Genomic DNA, 12,802 nt, shown 5'->3' with positions numbered 1-12,802 from the left:
GGGCTGGCAGAAGATAAAACAGCACATTTATTTCCACTGAACTGCTTGGCCAGTGCAGTTTTCCTCTAATGCTCGCATTTTGATTGGATTTCATCGCTCGGACGTTGACGTACTCGAAAATTTTCCACTGGATTTAAAAAAAAAATCTCGGCAGCCCACCCCTCAAATGCCAATGCAACCCGATCCCTCTGCCTTCACCTGTTACGGCTGCACCAGATTTCAGCCCGGGGGGAGGAGGGAGCGGCGCTCGGCCAATCGGCTGCCGGAGTCGTGGTCACGCGGGGGCGAGGCGGGCGCTGGGCGAGCGGCGAAGGTAAGCGGCGGCGACGGCGGCGGCTGAGGTTTCTCTCTCCCCTCCCCCGAGCAGCGACCAAGTGGCGAGACGTCAAGCGCTGCCGTGAGAGGATTCCGTCAAACAGAAGGGCGATGACAACCAAAACACTGGCGGGATCGAACCCCAGCTCGGTGAGGCGGGTGAGTGCTGGCGGGGGTGGGGGGGGGGGACGGCTCGGCTCGGCTCGGTTGTCCCGACCCCGGGAGGGGATTGTCCTCTCCGCGCCGCCAACCGGGAGACCGGGATCCCGCCTGGAAGTGGCAAGAGCCTGGCGAGCGCTTCGGTCGCCCCGCCGGTGTGAGCGAGAGAAAGTGACCGTTATTCGAGGCTCGTGGTGCGCGGAGCGGAGCCCGGCGGGCGGCGTGTTCTCCTTCCGGTGGGCTCCTACAGCGCCGGACCCTCCAACCCAACAGCGGACCAACGCCTCCTTCCCCCCCACCCCACCCCGCCACCCCCAACTTCCCTTCCACAGCTCTCTACATCGGCGTCTACAACATTTCCGCCCCCACCACCACCACCTTCCTTCCACTCTACACCAGCGCTTTAACAGCCCGCTTCCCTAACTCTGTGCAACGGAGCGGCTCTAACACCCCCCACCTCCCTTGCAAACTCTATACCGGCGCTTCCAACAATTACACCCCCCCCCCCTTTCGCAACTCTACACCGGCGCCTTCAACGGCCCTCTTCCCCCACACCCCCATCTCCCTTGCAAACTATACACCTCCCCTCCCCACTTTCCTTCTACAACTGCCGGTGCCTTCGACAACCCTCTTCCCCAACACTATGCATCTCCCTTGCAAGTTCTGTACATCGACGCCTCCGCAGTCGTCTTCCCCTATTCTGTGCACCAATGCCTCCAATACACCCGCCCCTACTGTCTTCCTCAGTTCTGTGACTGTCTCCTCCAACACCAGCAGCCTCCCCAACTCTGCACCTGCGCCTCCAACACCGCACCCACACCTGTCTTCCCCAACTCGGTGCATGTGCAGCTCCAACACCAAATTCCCCACCTCCCTAAATCCGTGCTGGTGTTCCTCCCATTGCAGCAACTTTTCTCGACCCCCCCCCCCCCCTCACCAACACTCTGCACCATGATACTGAACTCTTAGACCTCTCTAGAGTGAGGTAGATCCCTTGCACACTTTATCTTTTAGGGCAATTGTCCACTTTATCACTGTCAGCCCCTCATTTCTCTTGTCTCCACGTTTGATCTGAGAATCCAATGGAATTTTTGCTGCTTGAGCCACTGGTTATGTTTTTTCGTCAAATTATCCAGAAAGTGTGTCAGCAACAATAGTCAGATGAACTGGGTGTAGATTATCTAATTAAGGAATGCAAGTATTCACTGCACAGTGTACTATCAGTAGAGTTTTTAACTAGGTGCTTTTTTTTAAAAAAAAAACTGGTCTACACTTACTCCTGCCATTTTGACCCAGTTTATTTTCTGTTGCATACTAGCAAAGAAAATTATTTGTATGGTTGTCACAAACATTTGATTTCTAAAGCAGCTTTCTTTTTCAGAAATTTCACTAGTATAATTGATCAGACTATTTTTATGAATAATACAGGTTTAAACTTGTGATGCAGTACTGGTAAAATGTGCTCTGTAAAAGCTGAAGTTTACTAATCTATGTTCTCAGCACAAAACAGGAAAGTCTCTTGCAACAGATTATTATGTTGATGTGGGTTACCACTTCAGAAAGAAAGATTTGAGGGTTATGCTGTTTCTATGAGATATTTTTGTGCATCAGTTTAAATGAGTTTCACATGTTCTCTTTACATTGTTTTTATAATCTGGTTTGATTTCTCGCCATTCCATGTTACAGAATTGTAGATAAGCCCATAGACCCTCATATTTGTATGTAAATATTTCAGATAATAGTTTAATCTTAATTCTGGTGACTAGCAGTATTTTGTCTTTGGGGACAAAATGTGTAATAGGTGGGAATTTGGATCAATTGGGACTTTCAGCTTTGCTCCCTTTTGCAAAATGATCTAAAAGATTGTGCTGTTGAATATCTTTCAGAGCATCCCGAGAATGGCAGATAGTGTAGTTGACAGGTGACTTGAATCATTAATTTGAGCAACAAGACTGTTGTACTGAAAGTCACTCAAGATTTGTGAATAACATTGTAATGAAGCAAATTCATTATGTGTGAGAGAAAATAATTTCAACTCCTATTTAATAATTTTTAATTGTGTTTTTGCCATGTTTTGTAACTATATAACCACAAGCTGTTGTTTGGATCATGTTGGGATTCAGTGAAACTAACTTCCCAATAAAATTCTTTGAGGTTATCTTCAGAACGTTACTAAATGTTTTTCTATTCTCTTCATAGGGTCTGTCGTCCTAAACTTTTGCAAATGGTCTTTTAGCCTGGACTTCAGATCATCCTGAGAAATTTGCAAGCATCGCAACAGCTGGGATGTTGCGACAGACTGTTGGAAGTAATAAACGTGGTTTAGGTCTCTCCCGTTTATCCAGTTCAAATCTCTTTGTGTTGCCCAGCTCAGGAAACTGGAGTATGGGCCGAAGTGTCAAGAGTGGTTCTGTCAGCAGCATCAGCTCTAACTCAGACTGTTACGACAATCCAGTTGTGGATCCAGAATACATAATGCAGTTGGTGAATGATGTCAGGAAGTTTGCAGATGTACTGGAGCATTTGAAAGAAGCCTTTCTTTCAGGAGGTAGGTTATTTATTTAATGTTCATCTGTGATTTTCCTGTGAATATGCTTGCTTTAATGATTTGAAGCAAGCAGCATAGAAATAGTGACAACTTTGGAGGTAGCAACTCAGCCAAAGCCAAAATACTACTTAAGTTGTTACTTGTGTTCTTGTACAGTGAAAGCTTTCCCTAAAGCAAAATGTTCCTTTAGTCTTGTAGGTGCTTTGATCGTTCAACTTGTCACCATTCATAAAATTAACTCCTATTGTTATTTGTTCAATCCCTGGATATGGGCTTTACTGAAAGAGTCACATTCCTAGATGCCTTGAGAAGGAGGGGTTTTGAACCACAGAAGACTTTTAAGTGGTGAAGGTGACTCCCACTATGTTGTTGCCAAGAAATTTTGAGGTATTTTGTTTAACAGTGGTTGAAGAATGCTGAATAAATGTTCAGATCTGAATGGTATGGGCTTTGGGAGCCAGAGCACCATTTGTGTATGTTTTAAAATGTAATGGATGTTTTGAATTTTGACTGTGTTGCCTGAATAATGCAATAGAATTTCCTGCAGTATATTTTAATTCAATAATATGAGTGAAAAGAGCGGAAAAGAAAACAGGTGAACTGAATAACTTTTGTTTTTGGTGATTTTAAAGTTGAGATCCCATTCAGTTGGGTAATGGAAATCATTTCATAGTTGTGTGCGGAGGTTGTGCAATGGTTGAAGTAGATCATCTTTCACATTTTGGGCAACCACTATCAATTCCTTCCTGTCCACCATGTTTGTTGTATAAAATTGATGTAGACCTCCTCTCTTACCTAGTACAGGCCTCTGATCCTTGACCGAGGACACTGTCCTGTCCAATTCCCCTGTGGTCCCATATCCCACTGCACCCCTATCACCACTCCTGACTTTTCTCTTTCCCCTTTCTTCCTCACTTCTGATTCCAAGCTTCACTCCAGCTCCAACCCCTGCTATCTCTTTACTATCCCTGCCCGCCTCTAATGCTGAACAGCCAATCCTCAGCAAATACTTCTCTTTTAGATCTTTGTGACCGTACCTCCTGCAAATTGGTGAAACCAAGAGTGAACTAGGCAACTGTTTTGGAGAGCACCTGTACCCTATCCATAATGGCCATCTTGACTTTCCAGTTGTTGATTGGTTGAAAGTTGTTTTAACATTTTCTCACACCCATACCAACTTGTTTGTCTTCTGCCAGAGTTCGAGGATAGATGGGAAGAACAACATCTTGTATTTGTCTCAGGTAGCTTGCAGTTACCTGAAATTAGAGAATTTGCATCCCTGTAGTCTCCTTCCCCACACACTCAATTATCCACCAAATTTTCTTCTCCCTTTGTGCACTTTTCCCATCCCTTCTGCTCATCTCGTGCTATCGGCCCATCTTCCCTTCTCCATCTGATTACCTACCATTCTGTACTCCACCCCACCTATATACTGGCCATCTTTCCTGGCGCAGTGCCTTGACCTTGACCCTCTCAGTCCTGGTGCAGAGCCTTGACCTGAAATGTCAAATTACACCCTTTGCTTCCTTAGATGTTGCTTGACCTGGCTTTTGTTCCAAGTATACGGGTTTGTTTGGTGTCGTGATTTTTAAAAGTAAAATTCCTATACTCATTAAAATAAGCAGGTAATAGTAATACCAAGCATCATAATTTTCCAATAAGGAATTGCAAAACATCAACTTTAAAGAAATATAAAATAATTTAGCACTCACATCTTCCCCTCTCCCCACCCCTTACTTTTACTGTTATTGCTTTCCTCTTTCTCATTTCTGGTGATCATTAACATGTTTAACAGTTTCTTTCCATAACTGCTGCTTGCAAGATTGTTTCCAACATATTCTGTTTTTATTTCTAATTGCCAGGATCTGCAGTTTTTTGATTTCCAGAAATCCCCTAGTTTCCCAGTAAATATAACATAATAACTGAGATTGGATAGCCCTGGGGAGAGTTGATCATGGTGTTCATTTATCGTGTCTACAAGAAAAGAATCTTTCTTTTTCGCTATTATATCACTCTTTCCAGCAAGCTTTCCAACCATGAACTAAACTACCTCTTCTGAATCATACAGAATGCCTTGCGCATTTGAAGGTTCTTCCACTCTTCGCCAATACTGTTTCTTGACTGAATTTAAATATCTATATTTTTGCTTCTGCTCAACACTGGTTTAGTGTAGAAAAGCAGGTATTATATATGTAATCTCAGCAGTGGGTGGTGAATTTATCTATATTTCAGCAGAGTAGGAATGCAAAATTTGCCCTTGGTTGTGTATTTAATGAATTTGTTCACCTAGTTCTCTTGGGAAATTAATGATACTATAAAATATTCAAAAGCCTGTGTGACTTAACATAGAATTGTTCTGCCACATTGGTACCATTTGGCCCATCAGATGTATGTCACTTGTTTCAAAGCAGTCTGTTCAGATACATTCCTTGTTATTTTCCTATAACCCTTCAAACTGATTTCCCTCACTGCTTGCTTTACCAGTTCCCATTTGAAAGTATTGAAGTTTGTAAGATTGGCAATATTGGCACTACACTTAATCAGTAAGTTTTAGATCAGTATTGCTTCTTTGCATTCTTAAAGGTTTTTGCTTGCATTCTCCCTGCATTTTTTCACTACTTTCCAAATCCTTGAATTACCAGTTAATGACAACTGCATTTTCCTTATCTAAACTTCACATGATCTTGTATAGCACCATCAAATAACCTTTCAGTTTATTTGCTTAAATTAAGGAATGATATTCAGTCCCTTGCAAGGGGGGACATAGAATCTGGGGATGTAGGGTCAGTATGGATAGAACTGAGAAATTCTAAGGGTAGAAAGACCCTAATGGGAGTTACCTACAAGTCCCCAAACAGCAGTCTGGATATAGGGTGTAAGTTGAATGAAGAGTTAAAAATGGCATGTCGCAAAGGTAATGATACAGTTGTCATGGGGGGATTTCAACATGCAGGTAGACTGGGAGAATCGGAATGGTACTGGACCCCAAGAAAGGGAGTTTGCGGAGTGCCTCCGAGATGGATTCTTAGAACAGCTTGTACTGAAGCCTACCAGGGAGAAAGCAATTCTAGATTTAGTGTTGCGCAATGAACCGGATTTGATCAGGGACCTCGAGGTAAAGGAACCATTAGGAGGTAGTGACCATAATATGATATGTTTTAACCTACAATTTGAGGAGGAGAAGGGAAAATCGGATGTGTCAGTATTTCAGTTGAACAAAGGGAACTATGGAGCTATGAGGGAGGAGCTGGCCAAAGTTCAATGGAACGATACCCTAGCAGGGAAGACAGTGGAACAAAAATGGCAGGTATTTCTGGGAATAATGCAGAAGGTGCAGGATCAGTTCATTCCAAAGAGGAAGAAAGATCCTAAGGGGAGTAAGGGGCGGCCGTGGCTGATGAGGGAAGTAAAGGGCAGTATAAAAATAAAAGAGAAGTATAACATAGCAAAGATGAGCAGGAAACCAGAGGACTGGGAAGCTTTTAAAGAGCAACAGAAGATAACAAAAAAGGCAATACACCAAGAAAAAATGAGGTACAAAGGTAAACTAGCCAAGAATATAAAGGAGGATAGTAAAATCTTCTTTAGGTATGTGAATGGCAAAAAAATAGTTAAGGCCAAAATTGGGCCATTGAAGACAGATATGGGTGAATTTATTATGGGGAACAAGGAAATGGCAGATGAGTTGAACAGGTACTTTGGATCTGTCTTCACTAGGGAAGACACAAACAATCTCCCAGATGTAACAGTGGCCAAAGGAACTAGGGTAAAGGATGAACTGAAGGAAATTTATATTAGGCAAGAAACGGTGTTGGATAGACTGTTGAGTCTGAAGGCTGATAAGTCCCCAGGACCTGATGGTCTGCATCCCAGGGTACTTAAAGAGGTGGCTCTAGAAATTGTGGACGCATTGGTAATCATTTTCCAATGTTCTATAGATTCAGGAACAGTTTCTGCTAATTGGAGGGTGGCTAATGTTGTCCCACTTTTCAAGAAAGGAGGGAGAGAGAAAACGGAATTATAGACTGGTTAGCCTGACGTCAGTGGTGGGAAAGATGCTGGATTATATTATAAAATATAATATATTGTCAATTATATTGTTAATTGATTATATTGTCAATTATAAAAGAGGAAATTACAACACATTTGGATAGCAGTAGAAGGATCAGTCCAAGTCAGCATGGATTTATGAAGGAAAAATCATGCTTGACTAATCTTCTGGAGTTTTTTGAGGATGTAACTATGAAAATGGACAAGGGAGAGCCAGTGGATGTAGTGTACCTGGACTTACAGAAAGCTTTTGATAAAGTCCCACATAGGAGATTAGTGGGCAAAATTAGGACACATGGTACTGGGGGCAGAGTACTGACATGGATTGAAAATTGGCTGGCTGACAGGAAACAGAGTAGTGATTAACGGGTCCCTTTCGGAATGGCAGGCGGTGACCAGTGGGGTACCGCAAGGTTTGGTGCTGGGACCGCAGCTGTTTACAATATACATTAATGATTTAGATGATGGGATTAAAAGTAACATTAGCAAATTTGCTGATGACACAAAGCTGGGTGGCAGTGTGAAATGTCAGGAGGATGTTATGAGAATGCAGGGTGACTTGGACAGGTTGGGTGAGTGGGCCAATGTATGGCAGATGCAGTTTAATGTGGATAAATGTGAGGTTATCCACTTTGGTGGCAAGAACAGAAAGGCAGATTACTATCTAAATGGAGTCAAGTTAGGAAAAGGGGAAGTACAACGAGATCTAGGTGTCCTTGTACATCAGTCAATGAAAGCAAGCATGCAGGTACAGCAGGCAGTGAAGAAAGCTAATTGTATGCTGGCTTTTATAACAAGAGGAATTGAGTATAGGAGTAAAGAGGTCCTTCTGCAGCTGTACAGGGCCCTGGTGAGACCCCACCTGGAGTATTGTGTGCAGTTTTGGTCTCCAAATTTGAGGAAGGACATTCTTGCTATTGAGGGAGTGCAGCGTAGGTTCACAAGGTTAATTCCCAGAATGGCGGGACTGTCATATGTTGAAAGATTGGAGCGACTGGGCTTGTATACACTGGAATTTAGAAGGATGAGAGGGGATCTGATTGAAACCTATAAGATTATTAAGGGATTGGACACACTGGAGGCAGGAAGCATGTTCCCGCTGATGGGTGAGTCCAGAACTAGGGGCCACAGTTTAAGAATAAGGGGTAGGCCATTTAGAACAGAAATGCAGAAAAACTTTTTCACCTAGAGAGTGGTGGATATGTGGAATGCTCTGCCCCAGGAGGCAGTGGAAGCCAAGTCTCTGGATGCATTCAAGAGAGAGTTAGAGCTCTTCTAGATAGCGGGATCAAGGGATATAGGGAGAGGGCAGGAACGGGGTACTGATTGTGTATGATCAGCCATGATCACAGTGAATGGCGGTGCTGGCTAGAAGGGCCAAATGGCCTACTCCTTCACCTACTGTCTATTGAAGCAATTCTGGTTTCTTCAGCTTCAGTTTTTATCTAGAATATCTCAAATCTGGTACTAAATCTCGTAAATCATGTAATTCTGAAAGTCAAAGCAAGACACATAAAATACTGATGGAACTCAGCAAATCAGGCAGCATTCATGGAAATGAATAAACAGTCAACATTTTGGGCTAAAACCTTCCATCAGGACTGGAAAGGAAGTTGGGGAAGAAGCCAGAATAAGAAGGTGAGCGGGCAGGGGGGAGGACAAGTTAGAAGATGATAGGTGAAGCTGGGGGGAGGGGGAGTGGTGGTAAGAAACTGGAAGGCGATATGTTATAAAGTTTGAGGAAATAATTCTGGAGCCTTATGAATGCTGAAAAAGAAAGGAGTGTAGATTCTTGACAGATTATAAGAAAATGACAGATCAAAAATGAATGGATTGTAGATAAAATTAAGGATTATGGATTTTATTATAACATTTGCTGAACTAATTTTAAGCAAAGTATGGAATATAAACCTCTCCCTAGGTAACTGTTACATTCATTCAAAACATAATCTATTTTTTCCTTTTGATTTCTGATCCTGTGCATTTCCTGGTTTAAAAATATGTTCTGCTTTCTTAATTTACTGGCGCAGAACACAAAGATGATTACACCTCTTCCCATGTAGGATTCATAATAAATGTGTGTTACAAATGTCACAATGCAACAGTAGTGCAGTTAAGAACTTTTGCCTTGCAGCTGCAGCCCTGAAGTTTTGGGGGGGGGGGGGGGGTGGGGACTCGGGTGTGTGTGTTCTTTTTGTTTCTGCTTGAGTTTTCTGTAGTTGTTCTGGTTATCTTCTACATTCCAAAGATATGCCTGTGTAAGTAATCCCTACTGTGTAGCGTGTGGTAGAATATATTGAGATTGGTATAGTATTAGTGTATATGTTTGCTTGATGTGAACTTCAGTAGGCTACAGTTGTGTAATTCTTATGAACACTCTTATTAGGAGTGCTTCATTATGGTCTCTGTCATTTCAGAATTGTTTCAACAATGGCGTTATCTGTAAAATTGCATCCCTCTGTAGAGCAGATCAGCTAAATCTTTGTTCTCCTGTTTACTCTCCATGGTACACAATTGGAATTCCAAAGAAGTGTTTTAATTGCTTTGTTCCTGATTCAGTTCCTGCCTGCTGTGTTGTTGCTTCACTGTCATCTGGGTGTTTTCAGCATATCTTTGGTAATATTAATTACTTTTTATATTCAATGTTGAAATGTCTTAAATATGCAGAGGTAAAAGCTTTAATTGCCTTAGTTCTCTGGTGTTCTCATTTGTAAACTCCTTTCAGAGAATTAACCACATTGGCAGGTTCTCCACAGCAACACCGAAGTTCAGATAATACAATATGTAATATCATTTATATTGCTGTATTCCATTCAGCCCATTGAATCTTTGCTGCATCCTAGAGCGATCACATTTAGCCGTTTTCCCCCTTGCTTCCCTATGACCTTCCTGATTCTGACCATCTGTGTACACTGTATAACAGTGATTAATTAATCTACCATTGCATCTTTGGAATGTAGGGGAAGCTATAGCGTCCTGGGAAAACCTATGTGGTCACAGTGAGAATGTGTGCAAATTTAAATCTTTTGGCAGATGATTATTCCTCGAGTAGTATCACTATTATGAGCCTATTACAGCTCGGGGTGTTTGAGTGTTCAATTTTGGTGCTGTCTACTAGGAGTTTGCACATTCTCTCTGTTAACCGTGTGGGTTTCCTCCAGGTGCTCTACAATCCAAAGATAGGTTAATTGATCATTGTAAATTGTTTTGTGATTAAGCCAGAGTTAAATAGGTTGGCAACAGGGCGGTGCTGTACTGTATCTCAAAATAAATAAAGCAGTATTTTGACATTTTGTATCACTTTGTAAGATCTTATTGTGCTACTGGCTTTACCCATGCTGATGTAATTGTACTGTGGAGAGCATTCTAACTGGTTACATCACCATCTGGTATGGGGGAGAGGGGAGAGACACTGCACAGGATTGAAATAAGGTGCCTAAAGTTGTAAACTCAGTCAGCTTCATCATGGGCACTAATCTCCCCAGCATCCAGGACATCTTCAAGGAGCGATACTGCAAAAAGACAGCGTCTGTCATTAAGGAATCCCATCACCCAGGACATACTCTTTTCTCATTGATACCATCAGGGAGGAGGTACAGGAGCATGAAGGCACACATTCAATGATTCAGGAGTAGCTTCTCCTCTGCCATCAGATTTTTGAATAGACATTGAACCCATGAATACCACCCCACTGCTTTTTTTCCCTCTTTTTGAACTACATGTTTAACACATATATACATATTCTGTAATTTATCATATTATTTATGCAGTGTACTGCTGTAATATAACAACAAATTTCATGACATATGCCAGGGGTAATAATTCTGATTCACAGTATTTAGTTTTGTGGTGTTTTGGAATACCTAGATCTGTCATTTGTATAGTTTAATTTATAACTTCATTTAATAAGCATTTGTTACTAATTTGTAGAATGTAGTTGGGAACTTTTGACAATATTATTGCATTGTTCTTCCACTATGCCTTTCCAGGATTTTGATGTGGAGAAAATGAGGTATCTGCATTGTAATACTAATCCAACAATATCAAACAGACCTCCACAGCAGTTTGCTGGGTTGTCCAAGCAGTCTGTGTCTTAATGCTTTGTTTCCCTCTTGGCTATTCCTACATCTCAGATCAATTGTTTGAGGAAGGACCCTAGCTATGATCTGTATTAATTTACATATTGCACAGAAGTATTTTTGTTTAACAGTTTAAGGTTAATTTTGCTTTATGTGGCAGAACTTTGAAATTTATAGTATTTGTCACATTTTTCATGTTCATCACCAGTAATGTTGCACTTGATAGTGCCAAAATGTTAAAAAAGTTAATATTTTAGGTAATTTTACTATATTAAATTTTATAGGAACTTAAACATAATTTGGCCAATTTGTTTTTGAACTATTTAACTCTAAATGAGAAATCAGGTGACATTGCTCATGTAATTTGGTTTGAACTGTCATTTTTTGGCTAAATGAAAGATATACCTGCGAAATGGATATTGCTACCAAAAAAAATCTTTTAAATAATGCAATTTATTCCAATTTGGTGTTAAACAAATCCTTTAAAAAATTAAGCTTTATGGCCTGATCAAGTGCAGAAAGTTGAAATATGAAATCTAACATCAGTGATGTTTTTTGAATGTTTACACTCAATTCTCTTTTCCCAAATGTGGATCCAAAACCTGTATTTTGCTTTGTCTTGCTGTAATCCCACCTCATTTTTTCTAGTTTCTCACAAAATAGACAGGGCTTTGCATTGTGGCAGGACTATATCACCTCAACCAACCACAATCCAATTTTTAGTCACTTGTCCATGCCTGACTTTCAGCTCCTCCTCTCTCCCTTCATAAACCTCAGGTCTTATATCTTCATAAATTATAGGAAGAAGAATAGACCAGTGCATTATCTGGCAGAGCTATGAAGAATGGCTCAGACAGCAAAACAAACATAGACTCTGTGAACTGAATGGCTTCTTTTGTAAACAATTAAATATTCTATACATCTTGCTTTCATGATTTTTATGATTGTACAGTCTGAAAAATATAGGCCCTACTTAAGTTTTCATGCCGAACTGAACTTTGAAGAGTGTCTAACAATTGAATTATCTTCCTGTTTTAATTTTTTTGATATGTTAGTTCTCAATGAACAATTTTGTGTCTTGAATGTGTAGGCATTGGGGCACATCTTTTACCTAATCTACTCCCACTTCAGGCAGTTTGGCTGCTTCAACCCAGAGAAGTAATGGTGATTATACATAATTTTTTTCAAATCAGAGTCTGAAGCCATGGATGAGAACCTAGTGATGGGGCATTCGAATGGACTTACTTTTCTTGAACTGGATAGTAAATATCACATGTTTTGGAAGGTGCTTCTGAAGCTGTGATGAGTTGCTGCTGTATACTTTACAGATGGCTCATGCCACAGACGCGGTGCACCAGAAGAAAATGAATGCTTAAAACAAAAGAAGGGATGTCATCTATCAATTCTGGAATTGCACTCATCAGGCAGATGGAATATTCTATCAAAATTTTATTTTTTTATTTTTACAACTTTAGAATTAATTTGGCCAATCAGTTTCTGGCTGGTTTTATCCAATAGTATTCTGCAGAGGTGTGCTGCTGAATTTTACAGGCATTGTTTGTACACCTATGCCTCTTGGAGATATTCACACTACAGATATATCAAACAAAATCTGTTACTTATCAGCCATAGCTTGAAAGCTGCTTGTAGG

At 41.1% G+C, this 12,802-nt stretch overlaps 1 protein-coding gene across 3 annotated transcripts in view; it reads left to right on the top strand.

Annotated features, from left to right (window-relative positions):
- Window positions 1-297: 297 nt before the first annotated feature.
- Window positions 298-12,802, top strand: part of LOC140736792 (rho GTPase-activating protein 29-like) — a 73,327-nt gene continuing 60,822 nt past the window's right edge. Inside the window, exons 1-2 of one of the 3 annotated variants that reach the window (XM_073062720.1) lie at window positions 298-313; window positions 2,674-3,022. In XM_073062720.1, the coding sequence (XP_072918821.1) occupies window positions 2,761-3,022 (262 nt within the window). In that variant the 5' untranslated portion in view covers window positions 298-313; window positions 2,674-2,760. The other 2 variants (XM_073062718.1, XM_073062719.1) reach the window with 2 other exon arrangements.

The sequence above is a fragment of the Hemitrygon akajei genome, chromosome 12, assembly GCF_048418815.1.
Source record: "Hemitrygon akajei chromosome 12, sHemAka1.3, whole genome shotgun sequence".
NCBI classification, from domain to species: Eukaryota; Metazoa; Chordata; class Chondrichthyes; order Myliobatiformes; family Dasyatidae; genus Hemitrygon; species Hemitrygon akajei.
The sequence above is the reverse complement of the archived record's forward strand: the minus strand, read 5'-3'. Positions and strand labels throughout refer to the sequence as shown.